The 26,902-nt window shown below is 57.0% G+C and overlaps 10 protein-coding genes across 10 annotated transcripts; 4 read left to right on the top strand and 6 right to left on the bottom strand.

Annotated features, from left to right (window-relative positions):
- Positions 1-50: 50 nt before the first annotated feature.
- P884DRAFT_229102 (TB2/DP1, HVA22 family-domain-containing protein) lies at positions 51-1,645 on the bottom strand (the record flags this gene model as incomplete). The annotated part of the gene is made up of 3 exons (XM_069439743.1): positions 1,235-1,645; positions 1,021-1,170; positions 51-957 (listed from the first exon to the last, which is right to left on the bottom strand). Coding segments are annotated over exons 1-3 (1,086 nt in total), but the record flags the coding sequence as incomplete, so codon positions are not given.
- Positions 1,646-3,882: 2,237 nt separating this feature from the next.
- On the top strand, positions 3,883-5,795 carry P884DRAFT_279692 (major facilitator superfamily domain-containing protein; the record flags this gene model as incomplete). The annotated part of the gene is made up of 5 exons (XM_069443345.1): positions 3,883-3,983; positions 4,061-4,188; positions 4,272-4,746; positions 4,813-5,369; positions 5,536-5,795. 5 exons carry the CDS (start codon positions 3,883-3,885, stop codon positions 5,793-5,795), a joined length of 1,521 nt encoding a protein of 506 aa, XP_069295238.1.
- A 1,363-nt stretch (positions 5,796-7,158) lies between these two features.
- Positions 7,159-8,632, bottom strand: P884DRAFT_331634 (uncharacterized protein; the record flags this gene model as incomplete). The annotated part of the gene is made up of 3 exons (XM_069445737.1): positions 8,397-8,632; positions 7,837-8,335; positions 7,159-7,743 (listed from the first exon to the last, which is right to left on the bottom strand). The coding sequence occupies exons 1-3, from the start codon at positions 8,561-8,563 to the stop codon at positions 7,159-7,161; spliced, it is 1,251 nt and encodes a 416-aa protein (XP_069295239.1). The 5' UTR covers positions 8,564-8,632.
- A 2,389-nt stretch (positions 8,633-11,021) lies between these two features.
- Positions 11,022-11,990, bottom strand: P884DRAFT_271877 (HotDog domain-containing protein; the record flags this gene model as incomplete). The annotated part of the gene is made up of 8 exons (XM_069442476.1): positions 11,022-11,103; positions 11,168-11,246; positions 11,303-11,368; positions 11,431-11,545; positions 11,608-11,673; positions 11,729-11,744; positions 11,829-11,869; positions 11,940-11,990. 8 exons carry the CDS (start codon positions 11,988-11,990, stop codon positions 11,022-11,024), a joined length of 516 nt encoding a protein of 171 aa, XP_069295240.1.
- A 571-nt stretch (positions 11,991-12,561) lies between these two features.
- On the top strand, positions 12,562-14,353 carry P884DRAFT_262955 (transcription factor TFIIH subunit p52/Tfb2). Its single transcript, XM_069441710.1, has one exon. It carries the CDS (start codon positions 12,670-12,672, stop codon positions 14,089-14,091), a length of 1,422 nt encoding a protein of 473 aa, XP_069295241.1. The 5' UTR covers positions 12,562-12,669; the 3' UTR covers positions 14,092-14,353.
- Positions 14,354-14,875: 522 nt separating this feature from the next.
- P884DRAFT_279696 (uncharacterized protein) lies at positions 14,876-17,208 on the bottom strand (the record flags this gene model as incomplete). Its single annotated transcript, XM_069443346.1, has 3 exons — positions 14,876-16,078; positions 16,333-16,898; positions 16,959-17,208. 3 exons carry the CDS (start codon positions 17,206-17,208, stop codon positions 14,876-14,878), a joined length of 2,019 nt encoding a protein of 672 aa, XP_069295242.1.
- A 732-nt stretch (positions 17,209-17,940) lies between these two features.
- On the bottom strand, positions 17,941-19,065 carry P884DRAFT_207182 (NRDE protein-domain-containing protein; the record flags this gene model as incomplete). Its single annotated transcript, XM_069438773.1, has 1 exon — positions 17,941-19,065. The coding sequence occupies one exon, from the start codon at positions 19,063-19,065 to the stop codon at positions 17,941-17,943; it is 1,125 nt and encodes a 374-aa protein (XP_069295243.1).
- An 875-nt stretch (positions 19,066-19,940) lies between these two features.
- Positions 19,941-20,293, bottom strand: P884DRAFT_313505 (uncharacterized protein; the record flags this gene model as incomplete). Its single annotated transcript, XM_069445230.1, has 1 exon — positions 19,941-20,293. A coding segment is annotated over exon 1 (282 nt), but the record flags the coding sequence as incomplete, so codon positions are not given.
- Positions 20,294-20,667: 374 nt separating this feature from the next.
- On the top strand, positions 20,668-23,408 carry P884DRAFT_262957 (HMGL-like-domain-containing protein). The gene is made up of 13 exons (XM_069441711.1): positions 20,668-20,931; positions 21,045-21,135; positions 21,193-21,244; positions 21,313-21,320; positions 21,380-21,480; positions 21,539-21,554; positions 21,611-21,793; positions 22,010-22,143; positions 22,199-22,281; positions 22,332-22,384; positions 22,439-22,545; positions 22,605-22,867; positions 22,926-23,408. Exons 1-13 carry the CDS (start codon positions 20,869-20,871, stop codon positions 23,062-23,064), a joined length of 1,293 nt encoding a protein of 430 aa, XP_069295245.1. The 5' UTR covers positions 20,668-20,868; the 3' UTR covers positions 23,065-23,408.
- A 1,139-nt stretch (positions 23,409-24,547) lies between these two features.
- P884DRAFT_279699 (uncharacterized protein) lies at positions 24,548-26,386 on the top strand (the record flags this gene model as incomplete). Its single annotated transcript, XM_069443347.1, has 3 exons — positions 24,548-25,507; positions 25,580-25,661; positions 25,722-26,386. The coding sequence occupies 3 exons, from the start codon at positions 24,548-24,550 to the stop codon at positions 26,384-26,386; spliced, it is 1,707 nt and encodes a 568-aa protein (XP_069295246.1).
- Between the last annotated feature and the right edge of the window lie 516 nt (positions 26,387-26,902).

Here is a 26,902-nt window from a genome sequence, read left to right on the forward strand (position 1 = left end):
CTTCCTCCCCCTTCCCCGCCACCCGTGCCCCAACCCCACGACATCCATCCCCCGCCGCTTCGACCTCCAGCGGGCGTCTCCGACGCGCCCCCAGCCCTCCTCCTCATGCCTGCCGATGCGCTGCCCTCGTCCTCCTCCCCGCCGCTGGGCGCATCCAGCTTCTCAAAGTCCGGCTCGGACCGGCTCTTGCTCAGCCCGCTCCCCACACTGAGCTCGCTGACCGACTTCCGCTTGTCGCCGTTTCCTCCGGCTCCTCCACCACCAACAGCAGCAGCTGAAAGCTGCTCGGGTCCCTGTGCCTGCTGCTGCTCCTGCTGCGCCTGCTGATGGGCGGCCGCCTCCTCCCGGTCCAGCGCCGACAGCACGATCCGCAGGCGCTCTCGCTGCGCCTGGATGAAGGAGACGCTGGCTGCGGCGCCAGCGGCGCGGATCGATTCCGGAATAATGCTGCTGGTGCTGGTGCTGATGCTGCTCGCGCCGGCTGGCGATTTGGACGAAGAAGAAGAAGAAGTAGCCGAAGCGGCGGCGCTGACCGCCGAAGACAGGAGGTTGAAGAAGTCGGTCGTAAGGCCGCCTCCCCCAGTTGCCTGCGCTTGTCCGGTAGCAGCTGCGCCTTGGCGGGTATTCCACCCCGTCGAGGGGAGGGTGAAGCGTGCGAGGAGGGATTGGGTGTATGACTGCGGGGTCTGCGGCTCCGGAGCCGCGGCGGCGGTCGGTTCTGTGGAGGGCGGCATGCCGAGGATGTTGGTCTTGAGCAGCTCGATGGCGCGGCTTAGGTAGGCAATTCCGGCGCGGCGGAGGCGGTCGTGGGCCGAGGCGATGAGCTCCTCGATCGCTGTCTCGTTCTCTTCGAGGCGGGGGTGCAGGTATTCCTCATAGAATAGGCGCGCCCCTTGTGTTTGGGGGAGGACGAGGTAGAGGAGAAAGAGGAGGCGAATGTAGGCGTAGAAGGGAATCCTGGTGCTGTTGTTAGAGACCTGAACGTTCGTTTTGTTTGGGCGGGAGCGGGCTGGAGCGTACCAGACCAGGAACCATTCTATCCACGACTCAACGAGAAGCGCGCAAGCTAGGACGACCCAGTACATGAGCCATGGCGTCAATTGGGCCGGGTCGGACGTCTTGAGGGCCTTGTAGCTCGCGAACAGTGGGAAGAGGAAGGACGTGATGGAGCTGTAGCAAACAGGGTGGGGGTCAGATCAGTTGTCCGCCACATGTCGAAGGTTCACACACGCACGAGAGCAGCTTAGCAAAGATGTCGAACATGGTGTCGGTCCTGTCGCAAGGCGCGACTTATCCATCAATGTCGGAGAGGCGCTGTCTGGGCAAGACGAAAATGAGCGGATGAACAGGTAAAAAATAAGGGCCGCGTAGAATCGACTCGAGATGGGCACCCCTCAGGATCAAACGGACCGATGTCCAAACAACAAGACGAAGAGCAAGGATGATGAGCGCGGCACGGGAGCAGGCCACCTGACAGAACCTGGAACAGCGGCCTGAAATACGGAATGCCCCACCGATCAGGCTTTAAGAAACAACGAATGGGGCCTTCTTCCAACAGCCGAGATTGTTGCTCGACTTGAATCAGTGGCGTTGTTGCTGGAAATCAAGGTCGGCCCGCCCACGTATTCCCAGAGTCGCAATTGTTGTCGGTCAAAATCCGATGTCATGTAGAGCACTTCGATTACACTAACGTTAGCCTGGGGTGGCTGCCTTTGTTCCCAGCAAGCTCTGCCCCACGGACCCCACGGTCATCGACGTAATGCGGGGCCGGCTGTTCAAGTCTGCACCGTCCGATCTACCGTACCTCAGCCTACTTGTTGGTACGCTTTTAGGTTTTGTTCGCAGTATAGGGCCCGATTTGCGCTTGAATGCTCGGTGCTGTCTAACTTGATTGAAGGCTGATGCGTGGATGCTGCCTAATTTATGACGCGTTCGCCAACGGGCACGACGTGGCCTCTTGGAGTGGCTACTGGAAAAGTTCCTGTGTTCGAAACGTCCAGTTGTGGAGGGTGTCCCGGCCGCCTTGTCATATTAGTCTAGTTGTGTCGTAACCCGACCTGGGAGGACCAGGTATCGACGAAGACGGCCGCATCAAGGAAGTTGTGCGTGAACTGGACCACCCTAGGCTATATATATATATATATTGTCTTGATTTCTCGCAAAGTATGTGATTGCTTAGTGTAGTGCGCATTGCTCCGTGGCTTCTTGAGTGCGACGTTTATCGTTCTAGGTAAGAGAAGGCTGCTCGTTGGCTACGCGGGCAGCGAAAATAACCGCTCCCCGGACTATGGGCCAACTCTACCGCAACAATGAGGCGATAATGCGACTAGCCCTTTTACATGCAGCGTCCTAGTACGTACCACGGCTTGTTCGCTTCAGGCCAGGATGCGTTACGCGGAAGCGAGGTAGATCTGCCACCCAGGGTCCTCTCCGGAGATTGCTACGCTTATGTGGTGGCATTCAACGTGACCTAGCCCTGTCCTGATCAATAATATGAGGGCACCAACAGTTGCGTCGGACATCAAGCAAAGAATGTCATCCGTGGAGTAGGAACTTCCAATATCAAGGGTGAGTACGAGAGAGGGAAAGAGGAAGAGAGAAAATGAGTGCTCGCTGAGAGATGACGAGCCCCATACCGGTCTTAGGCCTCCTACTATGGCGGTGAAGTGACCCTAGACCGGGCTAGGGAGGTGCGGCGTCCTTGATATTTCATACACTTAACACTACACTCCATTTGGTTCCTCGGTTTAACCCCCAAGCCTTAATCCTCCCAAATTCCAGAAGCCGAACAGTCGGGTTCTGAAAAAGATGCCAAGATGTCACTAATGAAGTAGGAGAGTTAAAGATATCCACGCTCCTAGCGGGGTCCTGTCTGGGGGGTGGATCAAGATGTGGCAAAAAGTTGGGGTTGAGACCAGTGGATGGTTGCGGAAGGAACCTGGAATCGAAGCCGGAATTGGGCCCGGCTGTTTTCGGGCCAGAACAGCGGGGACTGAAAGTTGGGGTAGCGCGCCAAGACCATCAAAACGTGGGGTAGCGCACCTCGTACTTGGAGACAGCAGGTGGAGTCTTGCTTGGCAAGCTCCCGGGAAGCAGACAGCAATGGGCTCCGTGTGCGTGCGCATGGCAACTCGCGCACCCCAACTCCCTCCCCCGGCCCTTGCTAGGTGTTGACTACCAGGCAGCTAGCTGGCCAGCGCTTTGCGCCAGCATGATCTAGTGCGATCGACCAGTGTGCGTGCTAAACGCAAAGCAGCAACATGGCCGCGGCGGGGGGTCCGGCCACCTTCCGCTCGCCTTTGCCGCTGCGAGTCGTAGCGTACGGATTACTAACTCGGGTAGCATGCGGCACGTACTGTATGTATGTATGTCTGTACATACATACAGTACGTAGGCAGATTAGCGCAGCGTGCACTAGTAGCGTTTCACTCGCAACCCAAATGCGACCCTGAGGCTTGCCGACCCTGATTGCCGTGTGCACACCATCAACGGCCCCTGGTTCTCGCTCGACCACTGGGAAGTGTCAGGATTGGTTTGTGGGGGAGATAGCGTAGAGTCGACCACGGTTCCCCATGGGGTTTGCAACGGGGATTGACTGAATCCGGAAACAGGGCCTGGCTTGAGTGGAAGCAGACAAAATTCGCCCACATCGCTAGGCGTCATCGCCATCGCCATCGCCCCGAGAGATCAACATGATAAAGGCTGCGTCGCTCAGTCGCTACTCGTCCACTAGGAGAAGGTTCTCTGCTCTTCTCGCACGTCCACTCAGGTTCGACAAGATACAGCAGCACATTCCAAACAAACCGACGCCGCCCCTCAAGACTCGGTCAACCTCCCACATTGTCGTTGTTCCTCCCGACCGCCATGGCCGACGAGAAGAGAATGGGCTCGTCGGACTCGGACAAGGTCGCAGTCCAACACAGTGAGGCCTTTCCTGGTGTTCCCTCGACCGCCGCCGAGAGAGGCTTTGCGGCTACGGACCAGTAAGACGGCTCGCGCCTCACGGCGCCCTCCCCTTCCCGGTATCCCTGCAATGCAGACACTGATCTGCTCGGCTCAGGAATGGCCAGCCCATCGTTCAGTTCGATCCCAAAGCCGAGGCCAGGCTCCGCCGAAAACTAGACTTGTTTATCGTCCCGACTGTGTCGCTCCTCTATCTGTTTTGCTTCATTGACAGAGCAAATATTGGTAAGAGGTCGCACGAACACATCGCAACGCAGCCTTTGTCCCTGACTGTTTCGTGTCCATGACATGAAAAAAATAAAAAAAAGGAAACGCCAGGATTGCCGGTCTGGAAAAGGACCTCAACTTGACGGGCTACGACTACAACGCGCTCCTCTCCGTCTTCTACATCTCGTACATCGTGTTCGAGATCCCGTCCAACATCGCCTGCAAATGGATCGGGCCGGGCTGGTTCATCCCGGCCATCTCCCTTGGCTTCGGTGTCGTCTCCTTGGCCACCGCCTTCGTGGACAACTTTGCCCAAGCGGCCGGCGTCCGTTTCCTCCTCGGCGTCTTCGAAGCCGGCATGATGCCCGGCATCGCCTACTACTTGTCTCGCTGGTATCGCCGCTCTGAGCTTACCTTCCGTCTGTCGCTCTACATCGTCATGGCACCCATGGCTGGCGCCTTTGGTGGTCTACTGGCCTCGGGTATCCTCTCCCTCGATCACGTCGGCGGGGTTACCGGCTGGCGCATGATCTTTGTCGTCGAAGGCATCATCACCATCGGTCTCTCCGTGATCAGGTCCGTCATATGCTCAGGCTTCTTCATGTATGACTGACGGACTGACGTGCCGCCGCGACTCTCCAGCTTCATTACGCTCACCGACCGGCCCGAGACTGCACGGTGGCTCACCCAAGAGGAGAAGGACCTCGCCATCGCCCGCGTCAAGTCGGAGCGCGTCGCCACCACCGAGGTGCTCGACCGCATGGATACCAAGAAGCTCATCCAGGGCATCCTCAGCCCCGTCACGCTGGCCACCTCCTTCATGTTCCTCCTCAACAACATCACGGTCCAGGGCCTCGCCTTCTTCGCGCCCACCATCGTCCGCACCATCTACCCCGACAAGTCGACCGTGATGCAGCAGCTCTTCACGGTGCCGCCTTACGTCGTCGGCGGCTTCTTCACCCTGGCCCTGCCGCTCCTCAGCTGGTACCTCGACCGGCGCCAGATCATCATCCTCCTGAGCACCCCGCTCGTCATTGTCGGCTACAGCATGTTCCTCGGCACCACCAACTCCTCGGCCCGCTACGGCGCCACCTTCCTCCTCTCCAGCTCGCTGTTCGCCGTCGGCCCGCTGTCCAACTCCCAGGTCAGCGCCAACGTCGTGTCCGACACGGCGCGCAGCAGCGCCATCGGGTTGAACGGTAAGCCCACACTCCCCCCCAAAAAAGTCACCCTTTTCCCGCTCCCCTCCCGCCCACCTTCCCCTCTCCTCCTCCCCCTCTCTCTTTCCCTTCTTTCTTCCCAATATCTCGAGTCATCTCGTCCCGTTACTAAAACAGCGGGCGCGTCTGCGCTACACCATAACAGTCATGATGGGCAACGTGGGCGGCCTTATCGCCACCTGGAGCTACCTGCCCTGGGACGGCCCCAACTACAAGATCGGCAACGGCCTCAACCTGGCCGCCTGCTGCACCGTCCTCATCCTCTCGGCGGTCACGCTGCTCTGGATGAGGTGGGACAACCGGCGGCGCGAGGGCCGTAACGCCGAGGAGGAGCTCGCCGGCATGTCGAGGCAGGAGATCCAGGATCTGGACTGGAAGCATCCCGCTTTCCGCTGGAGGCCTTAACGGCGGGCGGGTGTGTTGGTTATTTTTTTTATCCTTTGGTCTTGTCTTGTCTTGTCCGGATTCGGTAGAGGCGGGCAAGGTGCCCACTACGGCTCAGGGCTCCCCGGGTCTCTGGGAGTGGTGTCGCGCTGTTTTGGTTAGAGTAGTTTATATAGTCCACGCACACAGGGCAGTTGCGCAAGCGATAGTCCTGGTTTATCCGCGCTAAAGACGTTGGTCCACCATGACATACGTAGGGAATCTGACATTTGGTGTCGAGGGGTTTTGATGACGATCGTCCCGGTCCCAGCACCCACTGAACTGGCTACACTGTGAAGAGTTCCTCTTGCTCCAGCGCTGTTGCAACTTGGGGAAAGCCAAGCCTGCTCGCGATCGGACGAACGAGTAATGAATAATGCCAAACTTTTGTTGATCCACCCACCCCTCACTTTCTGTGGGTGCTCTCGGGCCCTGAAATAGAATGTTTATCCCGCAGCCGGGCGGAAAAGTCTTCATCCGAGTTGTGACATCGGCAAAGACCTCCTCTCCCTTCCCTGGCATGTCCTGTAGCCCACCTGCCACAGCGCACAAGTAGCCGTGGGGCTTGAACTGGGTTTCAGTAAAATATAGACTCGGAAGGAATGAGAAAAAAAAGCTAAGAGGGAAAAAGAGAGAGGGAGAGAGATAAAAGAGAAAATATGCCTACGAACCAAGAAAGAAAAATATGCAGCGGACATCATGAACCGTGAAAATAGCAGAGCAGTCGAATTGCAAGGAAAGGAAGAGAAAGAAAGAGCAGAGAGAAGGCTGCTGGGAGGTGAAAGAAGGGAACATTTAAAATTGATCTTGCTCGGCGACGGAATGCCGTCTGGCATGCTGCCTGCTGCTTTGCCCAGTCACTGTTAGCCGGGCCCGTCCTGGGTCATCTCGACTCTAACGGCATTCATTTACTATATACCTGTTCATTTACTAGACGATCAAATTCTAGATCGTGCCACTAGCAGTTCTGCGGCCATCCCGGCGCCTTGCATCATGCACAGCCGATTCGGATGTCCAGTACTGGCGTAGACTGACTATTCACCAGCACAAGGGCTGATGAAGCAATAAGAAGAAAGCAAAAACGGCTCGGTTGGTATCTCGTGAGGTCGCGACTCTCCGTCCACATGAGGGGATATGATGGAAAAACACAAAGCGCTGGCCTGATCATTACTTGAAATTCCCGTGAGTCACCCATTACCCTGACATTGCGCACCAATTCTTCCATCCTTTCCTTGGCCGAAACGATCCATATTGACCCGCAAACCCTACCCACGCCGATCCATTTGTCCCGGGGGGGGGGGGGGGTTCAGCAATCTCGAGCCAACAACTCTGCTCTGCCATCTAGTTATTGTTGCTCTTGGTTCTGCTGCTGTTGGGGTTGGGGTTGGGGTTGCACTGGCTGTTGTCGTTGTTGTTGTTGTTGTTGTTGTTGCTGCTGCTGCTGCTGCTGTGGTTGCTGAGGCGGGTAGTAATAACCCTGAGGAGCCGGATACTGCTGTTGCATCGCCTGCTTCTGCTGCGCAACTTGCAGATAGGCCGGCAGACCCTGCACCGGCTGTTGCGGCGGCGGCGGCTGCTGCTGCTGCTGGTACTGCTGGGGCATAAATTGCTGCGGCGGCATCGGCTGCACTGGCATGACAGGGTACGCAGTGGGAATGATCATCATGGGCGGGTAGTTCCACTCCGGCGGAGGCTGTGACCAAAGGCCCTTGCGCTTGCGGATGCCGAGCGAGAAGAGCATGACGAGGATGACAAACATGGGGATGAAGTCGAAGATGGAGTTGACGATGTAACCGATGGCAGGGTCCCGTATGAGCTCTCCCGCGACCGCCAGGGCAGTATTGACGAGGAAGTAGTCGATGTAAATGGACATGCCGACGAGGTGGCGGACGAAATCAAGGATGGTGCACACCAAGAGGAGGATGGCGCCCTAGGAAAGGATCAGCAACCGGTCATCAGTAAGGGGGCAGGTAGCGGGGGCAAGCGACAGGCAAGCGACAGGCAAGGGAACTATTCGACATACACTGCGCAGTAGCGGGTGCCCCTTCGTTTTGTGGACGACGAAGGCGCCATAGCCGAGTATGGGCAGGGTGGTTAGCCACATCAAGATGACGACGGCACCGCTAAAGCGGTACAGCCTGGCTAGGGCGCTGTAGAAGCCGAAGAGGTCGTCTTCAACGTCTTCCCGTGTACCATAGCGGGAGGCGAACGACTGGCCGAGGCCGAGCTCAGTGATGGCCAGGACGACGAGGACGAAGGCCCACGCCAGCACGACAGTGCGGCCGAGCTTGCGGCCGGGGCTGGGCTCGCTGGCGCCCTTCAGGCAGAAGATGTAGCCGCCAGCGATCTCGACCAATGTGACGAAGAGGAGAATACTGGCCAGGCGGTGGAAGAAGTCGGCCGTAGCGGATATGTGGCTGACTGCCCGATCGATTTGGTCGGCACGGCGTGATGAGATGGCAAAATATCCGTACTGTGAATAAACTTGCAACCCGCCGTATGCGACACGCAGCACCAGCGATCTATGGGCGACGTGCTTGGTCAGTCGCCAGGTGCAGTGGACGAGGGGAGGAGTGCAATTACAGGATCCATAGCGGAAACACCGCTTTCATCCAGGTGAGGCCGACTCGCGCCGGGTCATGCTTCCTGCGCGCCTGGACGAGGCTGACGATCCACAAGATAAACAGCGGTATAATGAATATACCTGACAAAACAACGAAGCCGATAATGGTGGCTCTGTAGTCCGACATGGTCGCTTTGTCGAGAGAAAATTGGCACCGAGGCTGGCTGGTTCCTCGAAGCTCAGCTCACGGCGGAGAGGCGGGGAGGAAGAAAAGGAAAAAAAAGAGGGTAAAAGAACGATAGTGTGAGGGACGAGCCGTTCGGGGGAGCAGGCTCTGATGAGGCTCTCAGCTGCCTGCTGCTCTGCTTGGCAAATGCGCCCAGCGCACGAGGGCGAAGATCTTCCATGCAGAGTAAGAACGGCGCAATAAGACGCCGCTATGCCCCAGTTTCTCCTAGCATCTACTCCAGGGGAGGGGGAGGATCGCTTGCAATACACTAGTTACTGCGTAATCTATCCGTACACTAATCACATCTTGACTACTAAGTACTCTACTTGTAGTATACATGCTCGACATGTGTCTACACAGTAATCCGTAGTGTATGAACGGATTACACACGCTATAGTACTACACAGTACAAGGCATGTAGTGTACATACGTAGTCCGTATAGGATAGGAATGTCCATTCTGAACGAAATATATGGTATATACGGTGCATGTGGTGGAACAAAGCGGCAGCGATGGAAACCCTGACTTCTGTCCAGTCGAGGTTCCTTTCTACTACGTGGCATGCACCTTCCGTAGGGTCAAACTTGTTCGATCATTTGCTGTGAAATTGCTGTCCCAATGCCCGCTGCCACAGATCCCAGCCTTCCTCGTCTATACATAGTAGTTATTCGCTGGTGGTGTTACGTTGGAGATGTCGAAAAAAGAAGTCCCCGGTTGAACAGGCCCGCTTTGGGCAGAGCCTTGCACAGACTTGCTGCGGTGGACCGGGCCCCACTAGGGTTCCCGGCCCCACCGGGGTTGCAGCCACCCACCTCTTCCCTGCAGGGTGGCTCTGGTCAGCCTCTTCCTTCTTCCTCCATCATCACCACCGTAGCAGTTACACGAAGATCGTTGTTTTCCGCATCCACCCATCCACCCACACTTGCAGACTTGCTGTGCAACCAAAAATCACGACGGGGGACGTGCCTGCAGGAGCCACGACCCATGCGCCACAAGCTTGCACGGGATCTGACCAATGACTTGCCGTCCCAGCTGCACATTTCTGGAGCATGGAGGTCAACGGCCCCAACAAACGGCCATGCCTACGGATAGGACGCCCGGCTATCTTAGGCTGGACACTGGGATACACTAGGCTCGCCAAAACGTCGCTGCTGTTGAGGCTTTCCAGACCAACATGGTTTAGTTAAAAGAAGCCCGCAACCGTCAACTCATTTGAAACTGTCCAATGTTGACCAGTCTGTTCTTGTTCACTCTGTATTACTTTCGGGTCGCAGCCATCTGCCGAGTACAGCAACTCACCACTGTTCCCGACAATGGGTACTGTGCCCCCCTTTGGGTAGGCTTATGAGTGACTGCTTGCTCCTCAATTTTAGGGCATGCCCGGAGTTTAACTTCGAAATACTACGAACGACTGGTAGGCAAAGGTCAGTAAATCGGAAGCCACAGTGCCGTCAGCCGAATAGCTGGCTCTTGCCACGCCAAACATGAGGTCCCCCGTCCTTGCTTTCCCCGCCATGAACTCGGGAAAGCCTGGACAGCCCGGGTGTTCCCTGGGCCTAAAACAACATAGGAACCAACAGCTCCACAAGCAACTTCAGTATGAGATAATGCTGTTCGCCGCATTCCTCCACATCCTCCGCGGTTTGACCGTTGCCCTGTCTCTCCCCGCCGAGCAATCCAGTATTACGCCTGCCCGAACCCCATCCTGCAAGGTCGATCGGCGTCGACGTGTATGTACATCAACAGATGCGAGCCGATGTGGCGGGTTCGAATGGTATCCCAACCAGTCGACTAAAACCTTACCGACGTTGCCATCCGCCACGGCGACTTTGTCACCATGACCATGGTCGCGACTTTTGGCTCGGCCGCAGCGGGCAGGCAGATAGCGCCTCCCTGGCTGACCTGGCGCTGCTGACGTGCGGGTTCAACGCGGAGCGGATCCTCCGGGATTTATGAACCAGTGACGGGGTGCCGCTCGTGGATTTTGGAACCCTCGCGTTCCCGGCAGCCATGTTTGATACCGACTCGGGCATCACGGGGGGCCGTTGAGGGGACCAGGCTTAAATGGGGTCAAGGAAAGCAACGGTGGAGGAGCCGTGATAGAGTGCACCAAGCTCAGCGGAGATTTCATCAGTTGCGACTATCAGCAAGATGCTGACTGTTGAACGGCGTTTCCAGTGTGATGCAGAGAGATACCTAGGGTACCCATGGTGAAAGGACGGGAGTAACCATGCCGCTGAAGGACAAGCTGCTCATGCCTCAGATCTAACGAGTTGAAATCTTCTACCCTATGTACGCTGGAAATGGCCTGATTTCTCGGCGAGCGGCAGCGCTTTCAGCCTAAGAAAATCCAGTGCTTGTTGAGCTCTCCGTTCGTTTGCGGGACTGGCGCATCCGCTCTGCTTCGGTGGCGCTCTTAATGCTCAGCATCATCGGCAATTGGGGCTCCCTCAGGAGGAACGAAGGGTGTGCTGGCGGCAACAGCTTGGGCGACGAATCTGGTTCGAGTCAGCACGGCCAGGGCCTCTCCCCTGCTAGGTGCTACGGGGGTGTTGCGCTTACTTTGTGTGGCTTCCTCTGGCAACCATGTTCCGATTCTTATCCCAGAATGTTACCGTGGTATACGCCAGCGTTTTTCCGACTGTGTGACAGGCGTCAGCTTATGAAGGTCCGTAGTCTCGGTGAGGGTGTTGGTACTTCTGTCACAAACGGCCGTTCCCCTGAGCTTGTCATCCACCTTGCCGCCGCCGCTGATGTATGTGACTGAGCAAGCGTGTCAGTGTGAAGCTGCGGGACTCTGAGAACGAATACCACACAAGACTCACCGTTGAGGTCGGTCGAGACACCGGTGGCGTAGTACCCCTTGGAGGCCACGGCGAGCGAGCCCCCGAGGTCGACCAAGCTGGCGATGGTGCCGCCGTGGATGATCTTCAGCCGGTTCTGTAGGAAGAGTTTAGGCGAGCTCTCTCTTGCGGTTAACCTTGTACGGAAGGAACACGCACCGTGTGCTCTTTGGCAATGTTGAGCTCGAAGTCCACGACACCTTCCGTGGCATTGGTGACGCGGAACTGGTAAGGTCAGCATTTCCAATTGGGCATGAGCCGACGGTTGTTGCTCGCTTACGTGTTTCCCAAGAAGCCTGGCGAAGTAGATGTCAGATTTGCGATCAGTTGTTGCCCATGTTTTGCATGTCGCTTTGGGAGGAGGGTTGCTCTCTGTTTACCGAGGCTCAAGTCCGGAATCGGCCATGAACGAGTTCATGACCTGCGAGTCCACAAGGAATTATCAGTATGTAATGAGTCAGCAAAGCTCGAGGGGAGTACCAATTGCTTACCGTTCGGACGAATCTCAAAGGACTCAGCTTAGTGCCTGCGTTTGCTGCCATTTCGAGACTGCACCCCAACCAGAGGCGTATAGTTCTAAGGGGGGGTTCGGCGGATAACGATGCGGCCCCGTTCGTCTGAGCCGAATGACCCAAGTTACACTAGATTCGGGACTCGGGACCGGAACAGATCCCCACTGTGACGTTGATGGAACCTGCCCGGAATGGCTTGCAGCGCACAGCGGCTCTTCGCGCTGACCCCCGCTAGACTTACAGTAAGGACCCCTGTCGATAGCGCTGCCTGCAGGCTTGGCATCGGGACGTGCGCCTGAACAAGGGCTTCTTGATAGCAGTCCATCGAGGCCGAAACCTTGAATCAACTTCCACAACGTCGTCGTCAACGGGCGGAAGCTCCACGGCAGCGCTACCTTGGGAGTCCCCGTCAGCCACCACGCATCCCATCGCGCTGCCGCATCACGAGCCCGGCAGTGCGAGCCGCCACAGCGCCGATAATGCGATCGGATAGCACGTAAAAGTCGACTCTGCTGCGCGACGCGAGCCCAAGTGACGACCCCGACTCGTCGGATCGAAAATAAAAAAAAAAAAAAAAAAAAAAAAAATAAAAAAAATGTCAGTCGGCCAGCAGTCGTACCAGCTCTCCGACTATCTGGAGAAGCTGCCGGGCACCACCTTTCGCAAGCTCTACCAGCAGCCCTCCACCGCCTTTGCCATCTTCCGCCGCATGCTGCCTCCCCTGGCCAAGGTCTTCGTCCAGGCGCTCCTCTACATGCCCTCGCCGATGCTGCTCTCCGAGCTCGATGTCTGGGTGCGCCCCGAGGGGAAGATGCAGCGCGATCGGGCCCTCTCCATCCTGCGATCGCTGCACATTGTCCAGATCACCCCGCCCGGCAAGGACAAGCCGCAGGAGATACAGCTCACGACCAATTTCAGAAACAGTCTGCGTCTGGCCCTCGAGGGCGGCGGTACCCACAACAGCTTCGGCGTGCCCAGCACCCTGCCGGTCGACCCCCGGATCGACATTGCCTATCTCGACAGCTACGCCCGCAGGAAATGGGAGGACATCCTGCACTACGTCGTGAACAGCGTGCCCGCGCAGGGGGAAGGCGGCGGCGGCGGGTCCGTCGGAGGCCCCAAGGCCAGCGTCAAGGATCTGCTGCTGATCGGGCGGCTGGTCGAGCGCAGGAGCGACACCAAGGCCGGGGTCGGCATCACCCAGGCCGGCTTCACCTTCCTCCTCCAGGAGGCCAACGCGCAGGTCTGGACGCTGCTCCTGCTCTGGCTCGAGGCGGCCGACCGCGCCAAGGGGGCGGCCGAGCAGGGCAAAGGCGGGGCGGCGGCGGCGGCTGCCAAGGCGGACAGCATCGACATGCTGTCTTTCCTCTTCATGCTCGCCTCGCTCGAGCTCGGGCGGGCATACGACACGGACGCGCTCAGCGAGACGCGCCGCAACATGCTCCCCGCCCTCGTCGACTTCGGCCTCATCTACATCCCGCGCGAGGACACGCGCCAGTACTTCCCCACCCGCCTGGCCACGACGCTGACCAGCTCCGCCTCGTCCCTCCGCTCCGTCTCGTCCGGCTTCAGCGCCGCGGCCGCCAACAACCCGGGCGACGCCTCCAGCCTGGGCACGACGCCCGAGACGTCGGCCGCCAGCAAGGGCTCCGTCATCATCGAGACCAACTACCGCCTCTACGCCTACACCTCCTCCCCGCTCCAGATCGCCGTCCTCGCCCTCTTCACCCAGCTCAACATGCGCTTCGCCGGCATGGCCACGGGCCGCCTGACCCGCGACTCGATCCGCCGCGCCATCGGCTTCGGCATCACCGCCGACCAGATCATCAGCTACCTTGCCTCGCACGCCCACGAGCAGATGGTGCGCGCCGCCGCCGCCACCGGCCGGCCCGTGCTGCCGCCCACCGTCGTCGACCAGATCCGGCTGTGGCAGCTCGAGAACGAGCGCATGCGCACCTCGGCCGGCTTCCTCTTCAAGGACTTTGACTCGCTCGACGAGTACCTCTCTCTGAGCGCCTACGCCGACGAGATTGGCGTGCTGGTGTGGAAGAGCGATAAGAAGAGGATGTTTTATGCCAGCAAGATTGAGCAGCTGAGGGATTACTTGAAGAGCCGTAAGAGGGCAGAGTGATGGCACATGCACTATGGGTCAAAGAGCAACAAAGAAAGTACGGGATCGGCTTCCTTTTTTTCTGGGGGTTTACCGCATTAGACGGAGTTCTCTGGCGTTGAAAAGAACAACTGGAAGGGAGGAAAGTCTTCAACTTTGTTACGGGATTCCAGGGGAGAATAATGATGAGTTCATGAACACGCTGTTCAGATCTTCTTCGCCTGGTATAGTGCTGCCAACCCAACCACGCCGCCCGAGTTTGTCCCATTGTGTTGTAACCGTCGACTGCTCCCGCTCAGCACTAGCCGGCCAAACATTGTCAAATCTTGCGCCCATTCTGAACCTGATTAGGCTGCCAGTCGCTGACAACGGCTGTTCATCTACGCCTATTGACTATTTCGTACAGTGAGTAGCATCCACATCAAACAAAAGGCGCTCATACCCAGTTGCTCCTCTGGAAACAGAACAAAACATAAACAGTCTGAAACGAACCTGAAAGCCCAAGAACGCTCTAGAAGAAGCTAAACTATGTGCCGCCCGCCATTTCCTTTTATTTCTCCTTCTCCCTTCCCTCCTCTCTCTCGCTCACTGCCAGACTCTCCAGGTCCGCCAAGTACCCCTCCGCAGCTTCCGCGCTCCCACTCCCATCACCACCGCCACCACCATCACTCTCCCGCTCCTCACTCACAAGATGCTTCTTGCCGCTGTTGCCGCCCCCCACAAGGCTGCGCTTCAGCCGCCTGACCATTTCCTTTCCCCGCCTTCCAAACTCGTGCCCGTGGCCAAGAGACGGCATCGGAGGATTCTAGCGCCCGACACTAACACTGGCATAGAGGGAGGCGCCAACGCACCCATGACCCGTAGCTCCATGTTCCTGCTTCTGTTTCTGTTTCTGCTCCGTGCTCGACGCTTTCGCCCTTGTTTCCATTCGATTGAGCCCGCCGTCGGTGCCCATTCTGTGCGCATACGCGGCCTGCCACTGGCGCAGCGAAGCCCGCGCGGCGTCTGTTGTGCACAGGCTCTCGAGGTGCACAAAAACACGGCGCGTGCGCGAGGCATCGTCTCCGTCAATTGGAGCAGCGGCAGTGGCAGCAGCCGAGGCGGAGGCGGCCGCGGCGGTGGTGAAACTGTTGAGAGGCGTGTTCTGATTGATGGTGGTGGCGTTTGCCTCTTGGCAAATGGATAATCCTGTGACAGTGATAGCGCTGCACGCCTTGTTATTTTTCATACCGCTGCCATCGTCTTCGCCGTGTGAGTGGCTGGGAGTTGCGGCCGAGGGAAGCTCTTGGATGGTGTTCTCGCCTGTCGTCAGGAGATGGGCGTAACCGTGGCGATTCTGATAGGGCACATCCACAGTAGCGGTGTTGTCGTTGGAAAAACAGCGTACCGTGTGGGCATAAGAAGGGGGGCTTGACTTGGTGTTATATGATGTGCGCTGCAGCACGGCGCAGCTTGTAGAGGAACAAGGGATACGGCTGCGGCTCCGCGGTCGCAATGAGCTGTTGTTGGGGACGGAGCTATGTCGGCCGACCTGAATAACATGGGGGATGGCGTAGATTGACATCGAGGGATTGTTCTGTGGCGCCACTGAGGCCTGCGGAGTGATACCTCCGAAGGGCTGATCCGGTTGTCCTCCGCAGATCCGGGCCAAGCGGTGAGACTCAAGAAGCTCATTGTGGAAGCGGTCTTGTAGTGCCATAAAGCGGCCGGCCCAGTACTGCGGAGGCATGGCTGTCGTGATCTCTTTGGGGTTGTTCGAGAGGGATGGATAAGAGCCTGATGTTGGTACTGTCTGGGACGTCAAGTGGGTTTGTTGGTTGCTAGAAGCATTATGCTGATAAATGGGCGATTGGATGGTTGCTCGACCCTGAGCCGGTGCCGTAATGACCCGAGATTCCCGGCTCACATTTCGGCTGGTCTTCTGGCTCCCGAAGGTGCCACTCGAGAAGGACTGAGTAAGGCTGGAGATAACGCTGAAGGTACGAGACTTAGGGATTGCGACGCTGGGCTGTGACGTTGTAGAGTCTGAGTCTGCTGGTTGGGGTTCATACTGATATTGCCCATCCCTGCTGATATCAACGAGGAAAGACGAAGAATGACCGGAATACCGATCGGTGAAGGAAGGTATCAAGTAGCCAGCAGTTCGGCTGCTGATTATTTTTGACTTTCTGTCGATTTTGAACCACTTCTCAGATTCATGCTTTTGGTGCTCATTGGCCTTCACAGCCGAGCTGAGAGTTTCGGCCCAGGAACCTTGCTGACTGCGGCCGTAGCAACCTCGCTCTCTGTTTCTGGGGTTGGCCATTTCCGATCGAAAAATCCAACAACCCAGCCAACAGTGGACAGAAGCTTGAGCAAGATGACGAGTGCGCTAAAGAGCAGGGCGGTGTATATGTGACGGGCGAACAGTAGCCAGACCCTCACAACATCCAGGAGAAGGAGACAGTCGGAGCTGACCGAGCACCCCAGCACAACAAGTGTCGAATGAACGACAGCCCCAATAACCCGAACTGAACCCCACGAGATCTGTGCAAAAAGGGCGGCCGCACGTCTGAGAGTGTCCACGATAACGGTGAGCGGCAGAGTTGCGGCGCCCCCCGTCTTGGCTGCTCTTTGCTTGTCTTCGGCGGTGTCGCTGAAGTTCTCAGACTCTCCAGACTCCGAGTATTCAGAATCTATGGCCGAAGTGCTGGCCTCTGGTGGATCTGGGATTCCAACGCTCAGATCTGGCTCGGGGATCTGGGGAGGTGGAAGAACTATACTTGACTTCTGTTCGAGACTTCCCGAGAGTTTCTTGAAGAGATTTCCGTATGTCGAAGCGAGCAGCCCTAATGACATTAGTGAGAGACACCCATAAAGATACATTGGAGAGTAGGTAGTATGCGTACCTCTCGGGGAGATGGAGAGGTCTAACTCCTGGGCCTCGCGAATAGCTCGCATAGAATGGTTGGTGAGATCGCGCTTGACCGGCTGGGTAATGGGCTGTGTCGGATATTTCGGATCAATGGCGTCCAGAAGAGTATGGCGCTTGGCCTTGTCAAAGTCGAGTGGCGAGCCGGGGAAGGTGTCTTCTATTCCTAGCTCTGACCAGGAGCTCGTTATTGAACCCCGGACACTGACCCGCGCCCTTGAGCTCATAGTATTTTAGCGGAGAACTGAAGATCGCTATTAAAGCGTGAAGATAGGGAGGTCGAGTTTGATAAAGGTTGGGAATGAGTGCTGGATCCGCGCGATAGTTGGGTCGAACAAAGTGTGTAAGAGCCTGGCACAAACCAGGACGGATGGGGTTCTGCATTTAAGGTAGGTACCTTACCTTATCTTCCTCAAATGACTCAGTACACGAACAGGGAAGTTCGCAAAGAGGAAAGCTCGGGCAACACCAAGTGCGGAAGTTGGGGGAAGGTGCGATGATATATGGCCGTGGTGGATGGAGAATAAACCGGTCAAGGGAGAAGGCGATGTCGATAGCAAAATTGAAGGGGGAAGGTGTGAGCTAAACGCGATGTGCTTGCAGAATGAACCAAGAAAAAGGATTGCGCATCAATTGGGCAACGTGGAAAACTAACGCAGAACAGACGAAGGGCTTCCGAGTTCGACACCAACCGACATTCACGCCAACCTGCCATCTATCGCGTCCGCCGTAAAGCCCGGCTCTACAATGGTAGCAATTATCGATGCTTTTTCTTTAATGACAAACCCAAGGATGCCCAGTGAACCCCAGTTTAAAGACATCGGACCATACAACGCTCGAGTTAGTGAACCGGACTCCAAATCTCATGCAACTCTCAATCCTCTAACCCGGGACCAGGGCCGTCTTGTTCACATCGTTGGTCATAACAGATGGGAAAATCCTCAGGGCAGAAACAGCCTCTATTCGCGCGGCTCCGCCTCCTGCTGCCACCCCTCAATCTTGAACTTGAACGTCTTATCCCCCTGCCCTCTCGGGATCGCATTCCCGTTGTCATCCCACAGGGCGCGCTCCGTATATGTGACGTTGCCCTCCCAGTCGACGAGGATCACGGTTTGGCGCTGAGTGCCGTAGAGGCCCGTCTGAAAGCCGCATGGGTGTTCATCGGGCCGCGCCACGCTGGTTAGCGTTTCGGCGGCGGGCGAGTTGCGGTCCCTCTGCTGCACCTTGCCCCGCTGCTGCGCCTCGCACATCTCTCTCTGGTGCTCCTTGTCGCCAAAGGCCGGGATGAATATGGAGTTCTTGAGGAGTGGGATCCCTTCTTCTAGGTCGATGGTATGATCTGAGGGGAAATTGTCCGTGTCTAGGACGTTAAAAAGGGAGTCGATGAGTTCCTGCTCGTCGCTGGCCGTCGAAACGGCGCGGCTGAGCAACTCCCTGCCGCTGCGGATCTTGGGCCATACCGTCTCTTCGCTCTCTTCACCCTCATCGAGGTAGGTGGCGTTGCTGAGGCCGTAAACGGAGCCGCGCTGTCCGCAGATCCAAGCAACCTGGCCGGCGTGGTCGCAGCGATTGGAGATGATGGCGAGAGGCTCAATATTCTGCTTTCCCGAAACCTTGCGCAGCTTGCCGCAGATCAGCGAGAAGCCACCAACGCCCTTTACCCCGCCGCCTTCCAGCATGCGATGTACGAACTGCTCGGTCGACTCGGCAGGGTCCGCCCGTAGCCACGCAGTTACCATGCCGCCTCGGCTGCGGGTGCCGCATACGGGACTCGCGGCATTGTGAGTGTCCGTCTCGCGGTAGTTGGTCAGCACGGCGAAGTTGCCTCCCTTGGTGATGCCCAACCACGTCCCACGCTCAGCTCTTTGCAGGTCTCGGCTGGAGAGTATCTCGACTGGACCCGGCGATTTTGCCTTGATCGACCCGTTAGCACCATTGGTCACCCCGTTCGGGGCGTGGTGCGTTTCGGGATCGGCCGTCCACCAGTGCGGCCGGCTTGTTGGGCGGAGGATGTACTCGTCCCGGTTGTCGATCGCTACCAGCGCGTACTTGGGATGGGCCGTGGTCACGAGGACTATGCACATGTCGGATACCTGTGATGGTGTTCTTGGAGTGCTATGTGGATGTGATGCTCTTGCAGGGTAGTTTGCTGTTTGTCGGAATGCAGATGGATGATCCGTTCTAAAAACTGTACGGTAAAAAGACCCGTCGATCGAGGACACTGTCCGTCAATTGAGCTGGTGCTGCGCATCCCTTGATTTATATATAGCAGCCCCGAGAGCCGGGACCTTGGAAGATCGACTTCCTCGGCGCAGACGCAGATGCGGTCAGGCCACTGTCAACACACGGTGTTGGCAACGCTTAGCTTGGGCCCAGACACAGCAACCCATCACCTGACAACGCACCAAGCAGGGACTGTGAACGTAAGAAAGCCAGTAGGAGCCGAAGCGGCATGGGGCTGCAATGGAACGTCAGCACGCGTCTGACCAACTGTAGTTCTTGCGAGGACCATTGACAGGAACAAGACAACTTTTGAGACTGAACGTCTGGTCTGGTCATGATATGAAAAAAGACAGTCAACGGGCCCTTCTGACCCCGGATTTCCAGCAGTCACCCTCAACCTCTGGAAAGATCTGGCGGGGTTGGCTAGAGGGTGGAAGGGGCGAGATGGAAGCATTGACCAGTTTGGACCCCCACTAGTTATAGAGGTACGTTGATGTACTCCATATGCGTACCGAGTAACCCGTACTTAAAACATCTATATATCCTCCGTACATTATGTAGGTACCAGGTACATACGTAAATTCGTAAGGCACATATGGTACGTAAGGTATCTCTGCACCCTGCGTTCCAAGTGCTATTCCCGTGTCGGTCTTTGCGGGGTTGCGACTGGGGCACCCGAGACCCTGGTGTACGGAGTACAATTTGCAAACCTGTGTTGCCAAACTAACTTGTCAGGGTATGCACACAGCGACAAGGCGCTCTTGGGCGGTGTGGGGTGGTTTGGACGCTTCTCAGAAGAGCTGCACCTGAAGTCGACTCGGAGTTTGCAGACTGTACGCCTCCCGCGCGTCAACCTGGAGCGGAAACATGGGCATAAGCCAGCAAAGGACGACATGGCATGCCATAGGAGAAATAATGACAACGCACATCCACACACACAAGCAAACTGCAGGAATATTGCCTTCGCACCCCCTTGGCATATCTGCCAGTCATCAGGAACTTCAGCCATCTGATACATTGGACAAACCGGTACCCAGGCCTCAACCGGACACGCTAGAGTGAGAGGAGCGTGATGTGTATACACAAAACATTTATGTTAGCATCTGAGAAGAGCACTCCTTTTGCTCGGCTCCTTCAACCAAGGCTCAGTCACTTGCTCTTGGCTGTGGATATGGTGAGCGCTTGGCTGCTCCAATTTGCGAAATTTACATCGTGCGTACCTTACCGTACAAATGGCGGACAAGTCCGCAGGATCAGTACCTTAGCGCATGCACCTAGGATCGTTTTTGGATCTGGAAGATGCGGACGGGTAAAAGCTCGGGGCGGACTCTGACGTGTGCGAATCGAGTTTGACAGTCGGCCATCCAATCACAATCGTTGTTTTGGGGCTGCCCTGGGACTCCAAGGGGCGTTCTTCCCAGTGCATTGCGGGGCGGGCTTGCTGCGGTTACCAGGTGCCGGCCAAAAAAAAAAAAAAAAAAAAACTCTGCTTGAGTCACTCACATTGGGGAGGGGCAGGGGAAAACGAGTATTTCAGCGACGTCGGGAAGCTTCCCATCTCTCCCCCATTCTCTTGCTCATTTCAAACAGACTCCTTCCCCAGAATTGCTCTATCTCGCGCAACACCCAGACCCGGCCCCCCAAGGTAGACAGGAACAGTGACAATGTCTGGCACAAACGGAACAAACGGTGCGGCGGCCAATGGCGCCTACGGTACTGCAAGCCAGGTACGTATGGTCTTAAGAGAACAAACGCCCTTTATCATCGGGCCTTATCGAGGCAACCACGTCACCTCCGGTCCCCGCGCTGCCGTGATGCTCGCACTCACACACAATTACAGGGTGCCCATTTCCGTTCGAGCCCCTACCAGCCTGTCGGCGATTTCCTGTCCAATGTCGACAAGTTCAAGATTATCGAGTCGACTCTGCGCGGTCCGTAATCGGCGCAAAAATGCCCCTCCACACTTCCCCGCTGACTGCAATTGATAGAGGGCGAGCAATTCGCCAACGCCTACTTCGACACCGAGACCAAGATCAAGATGTTCGTATCACCCGACATGCTTGTAATCTTTCCCTTTGGTCTTTAACTGACCTGGATCTTGTCTACAGTGCTAAGGGTATGACAGTCGAACCCTCGCTCGAGCCATTGTCGCGCGCCACTGACTCCGAAACCCAGCCCTTGATGAGTTCGGTGTTGACTATATCGAGTTGACCTCGCCCGCTGCGTCTGAGCAGTCGCGCAAGGACTGCGAGGCCATCTGCAAGCTCGGCCTCAGGGTACGCTCCTCCCTGCTTCCGAGACACACATGTCACGTCGGCTAACTGCTCGCAATAGGCCAAGATTCTGACACGTGAGTCACCGATCTCGGCGGTCCACCCAACGGCCCCCTGCTAACGCCCCACCAAGATGTTCGCTGCGACATGCGTGATGCCAAGCTCGCAGTCGAGACTGGTGTCGATGGTCTGGACGTTGTCATCGGCACATCTAGCTTCCTCCGGGAACACAGCCATGGCAAGGACATGGCCTACATCGAGAAGACGGCGATTGAGGTGATCGAGTACATCAAGTCCAAGGGCCTTGAAGTGCGCTGTAAGTGGTACCCCCTCGTCGCATTGCATGTTCCCACTTGAGCTGCCTGTGCCCGCTTCCCGGGTAGTGTTGTCGTCAGACCAAGTTCTTCACGGACTGGCGAACGGACCAGACCTTGCTGCCCCGGGCCTCTGCAGGCCGGCCGTTCTTTAGCCCGTGCCCCTTCTTTCTTTCTTTTTTTTTTTTTTTCTCGACGCAGATTCTAACAGCTGGCAGTTTCCAGCGAGGACTCTTTCCGGTCCGACCTCGTCGACCTTCTTTCCCTGTACAGGGCGGTTGACAAGGTTGGCGTAAACCGTGTGGGTATCGCCGATACCGTTGGTTGTGCTTCCCCCAGGCAGGTCTACGACGTATGTGATCATTATTCTGGGTTGTTGCGCCTTCTTGTGTTGACATACCTTCCAGCTCGTCCGGACGCTCCGAGGCGTGGTCTCTTGCGATATCGAGACCCACTTCCACAACGATACCGGTTGCAGTATCGCGAACGCGTACGTTGTTCATCCACGTTGTTTGACTGACGGCTGCTAACCCATCTCAGCTACTGCGCCCTCGAGGCCGGTGCCACTCATATCGACACCAGCGTGCTCGGCAGTAAGTACCTCCACGCTTATGTTTTCAGCCGCTGGTCGCTAACAGGATGACCAGTTGGCGAGCGCAATGGCATCACTCCCCTTGGCGGTCTTCTCGCCCGCATGGTTGTGAGCGCCCCTGAGTATGTCAAGAGCAAGTACAAGCTCCACATGCTCAAGGAGGTAAGTCGCGCATTCCCGCGTATTTTCACGAGCATGGCCCTGACCTCTTGTTCACTCAGATTGAGGACATGGTCGCCGAGGCCGTTGAGGTCAACACCCCCTTCAACAACCCCATCACGGGCTTCTGCGCCTTCACTCATAAGGCCGGCATCCACGCCAAGGCTATCCTCAACAACCCCAGCACATACGAGATTCTGAACCCTGCCGACTTCGGTCTGACCCGCTACGTCCACTTCGCCTCGCGTCTGACTGGCTGGAACGCGGTCAAGACAAGAGCTGGACAGCTCGGCCTGGCTATGACTGACGACCAGATCAAGGAGGTGTACGTATATCCCAGAGGCGCTCTGGAACGAGGCACTGGACTAACGGCTCGTTTCTAGTACTGCCAAGATCAAGGCGTTGGCTGATGTGCGGCCAATTGCCATCGACGACGCCGACTCGATTATCCGTAGCTTCCACTTGACGTTGCAACAGCCTGCTGCTCAATCGAACAGCGCTTCGGTCGAGGTTGCGCAATAGGCCGGCTGAGGGGATGCTTTGGGTTGTATGAGGGCGTTTCTTTTCGTCATTTGCTTGATCACATTATTCCGGAGTTGATTGGGGGAAAAAAGGCGATGTCTGGTTTTACATCTGCGCATAAAAGCACCAGATCCGGGGCACGAAACAAAAGTTCTGCATGGTGTTGCAAGAGAGGCAAAACAGAGGTTTAAAATACCTGCCAATATCTCACAAAATCCACCACTCTCCCGTCTCGCTTGCTAGTGTTTGATCGAAGGGCCGAAGCCGAGGAAGAGCCGCTCCGCAAATTTGGACCGCTCATTGAGTTCAGCCAATGATTGAGGCTTTCAACCCGCTTCGCCGGTGCGACGCTAGGCGTGGTGCTAGGTTTAAGACGTCATGGTATGTATGGATGTATGTACATACCTACATAACAAGCACAGCCGGCAAACCCTTCAAACAGCAGCTAAAATTTCCATTCATTCAACGCTCGGCTTGAGAGTGGGAGTTGGACGGGGCGGGACGGAAGTGCTCAATGTCTTAAGAGGAGCCTCCAAAGGGAAGCACCGAGCATGATGGTATCCTGATGAACCATTACTCTGTAGTACATTAGATTCCTCCGTTTCGGCCGGACCCGCGAGCCACCGCGGTTTACCCATCCGGTGCTGAGGTACCATAGTGGAGATACCAAGGAGGGATCTGCAAAAGATAGCCTCATGGTGCTTTGGGAACAGTTTTTTTCTGTTGGTTGAAGTGTTGACTGCATCAAGAGCAAATGCTTCCAAATTTGGTGCTCAGTCGGAGTCTGGAAGTACCGCAAGATCAGGGGATGCCTCGCTTCCAACACCAAGACTTCCTACGTGCACTCCTCAGTGCGTGGCCCTGCTAAAGTTTTGTAGGCCGTGATTTCCATCTACCCCGAGAGCAATCCGTACATAGTACACTACTCCGTACACTACGGATACACTACACAAGACCGACACGAGGAAAAAGTTCGGAGAAAGTTCGAGGCTTTGTCGGGGTAATGTGGGTCTTAGGCTTTTGCACTTGCCGTGAAACGAGCAGGGGGCGGCAAACGAGCAGTTCTTAGGTGACCTGACCAAACCCCTTGTACTTGAGCTGACCAAACCCCCTAAACGAGGGACTTCGTACACCATTGGGTCCGAGAGCCTTGGCGTCCTCTTTGGCTCATGACCCCCCGGTCGACTGTGTCGTCATCAGACCAACATTCTCCTGCAACTCACAACTTGAACCAGGAACCAGTGTGTGACTCCGCCCTTCTGGAGAGACCCAAATATCGATCGGGCCATACATATGCAAGAATCACCGACTTCATCCCATCTAACTTCTGATCTTGGGAGCGCACGTCTGCGCTCCGCGATCCTGCCCCACTAAACCAACTCAAACCCCTCCTTCCCTGACACACTCGCACGCAAGCACACACTCACACACCCGCACACGCAACATTGGGTTCACCCTGCGCTACCTCCCCAACCCGACGACTATGGCCTACCGGACCAGTGCCGACCGTCCCACGGCCGAGCTCTGGGACCGCGATCGGTTTGAGTACGAGAGAGACCGCGACCGCGACCGCGACCGCGACCGCCGCGGCGACGTGCGCGAGCGCTTCGAAGAGGAGGACGACCGCGTGTACGTGCGACGAAGGTCCCGGCCTCCACCACACCGATTCCCCGACGACGGCAGCGACAGCGATGTCGTCATCCGCGAGCGGGAGCGGTCGCGCGAGCGACGGAGGGTCGTTTACGACGACAGCGACGACGACAACGACGACGATGTTGGCCGCGGTCCGCGACCGACCCGCCGGAGGCGGTCGTCACTCTCACCGCCCGAGTATTGGCGCCGCCCCGTCTCGCCTCCTCCGCGAGAGGAGGTAGAGAGGTCGAGAGTGGTGATCGAAAAGGAGCGATACCGTAGCCCCTCACCGGAACCGCCGAGGCGGCCCGCCGCCCGCCTGATCCGGCGGCAGTCGAGCCTGGATACCTTCGATCGGAAGCCGGCGAGGCGGTACTGGGAGCGGGAGCTGGAGCGGGACGAGTACGGCCCTCCGGCAAGGAGAGACGATTACCGTGTGCCCCCGTACGTGGACATTCCGCTGCCGCGGGCCAAGGCGCTGACCCCGCCGCGGAGGTATGGCGAGAGGGACGAGATTCACGTGGCCTGCCCACACCGGTACAAAGAAGACGACTTGCACGCTTATCCGGGGAGGGTGCGGGAGACAGAGGTCATCAGGACACGGCGGAGGACGAGGAGCCGCGATTCGAAGGGAACGAGCCGGAGAGGGCAGTCCAGGTCTTCCTCCAGGTCCAGCAGCTCGTCGAGCGAGAGTCGCGGCACCATCCGGACATCGAGGAGCGAGTACCCCAAAAGGGGCAAGACGCGCATACCGGCTCGGCTGGTGTCGAAGCGGGCGCTTATCGAGCTAGGGTATCCATATGTAGAGGAGGTAAGGCTTTCGCGTGCATCCAGCCCTGAACACAAAGAGCTTGCGGCAGGGGATGCTGACGGGTTCCCAAAGGGCAACGTGATCATTGTGCAAAAGGCGCTTGGCCAGCAGAATATTCACGACCTGTTGAAGCTCAGCGACAAGTACAAGAAGAGTGCGTACATCATGATTTTTCCCCGTCCAGTTCCAGGGTTAGCGGAGCTGACCGAAACAGGCGAACTCGAAATCATGGCCGCCCGCTCCAGCGCCGGCGACATCATCGAAGAACGCATCGAGCATCGGACCGAGGTCTACGAAGGCGCTGCTGCCCTGCCGCCGCCGCCTCCCCCATCCACCCAGGTCGTCACCGGCACAGTTTCAGGAAACGGACCAGTGATCATTGAAGCCAATCCGCCACCTCACTACCAGCAACCCGAAGTTGTCAAGACGACCGTCATCCGCGACGTTCGCGATGGCTCCACCAGCCGCTACACCACGTCCTCGTACGACACATCGTCGTCCTACGACACGTACACCACCAGCCGCACCAGCAGCCCGACGGCCGTCGTGGCGCGCGAGGTGTCCAGCCACGTCCCCATCGGGCCGGTCGCGCTGGCCGGGCACCACCGCCGCGACGCCTACGAGACGGAGGACCTGCGCTCCGAGATCCGGCACCTCGAAAAGCAGCTCACGCGGCGGGAGCGCAGTCGGCACTCGCGCAGTCGGCACCGGAGCCGGAGCAGAGGCGATCTGGTGCGCGCTGAGCGGCTGAACACGGGCGAGCTGGTGCTGTACGAGGAGGAGGTGGAGAGGATCCAGGAACCGGCCAGGGCGTCGGGACCGAGGATCGAGAAGGATAAGAGAGGTAGGCTGTCTATTAGCGTGCCGAGGTACCGGTAGTTTCCTGACGGTGCGTTTTCTTTGCGCGGTCTTGTACCATGTTATTTTTTTTCCCTCTTTTCCGTCTTGTTTCTTCTTTTTTCTCTTATTCTGTTATCGGTTTTCTTTCTGTTTGAGATCTTAGGTTGGCTGGTAGTACTTTCACCTTCCTTTCCTTCTTCCCCTGTCCGACGGTATGCTGTTTCTGGGAACGTTCCACTAATCGCCTCTGGTCACTGATACAGGTCCTCCGCCGAGGCTGATGAAGGCCATGTTGGCTACTCTGACCTGACAAGATCTTATTGCGGTCCTGCGAGCCTGGGCGCTCGTGCTGAAGATGGTTTGATGACGACACGAGATGAATTACGATGATACCGTCGGGTTTCAGATTGGATATGACATGGCAGATATGAGTCATGAAATGATTATGGCATGTTTCCCTTTTTTTGTCTTGTCAGAAACAGCGATACACGTACCCAGCCAATGTCTTGTTTGCGTTGGGACTGTTTTCTCAAAGTCCGAGCGATATAGCAACAC

This window comes from Thermothelomyces heterothallicus, assembly GCF_042370625.1.
Source record: "Thermothelomyces heterothallicus CBS 202.75 unplaced genomic scaffold P884_scaffold_23, whole genome shotgun sequence".
Classification (NCBI taxonomy): Eukaryota; Fungi; Ascomycota; class Sordariomycetes; order Sordariales; family Chaetomiaceae; genus Thermothelomyces; species Thermothelomyces heterothallicus.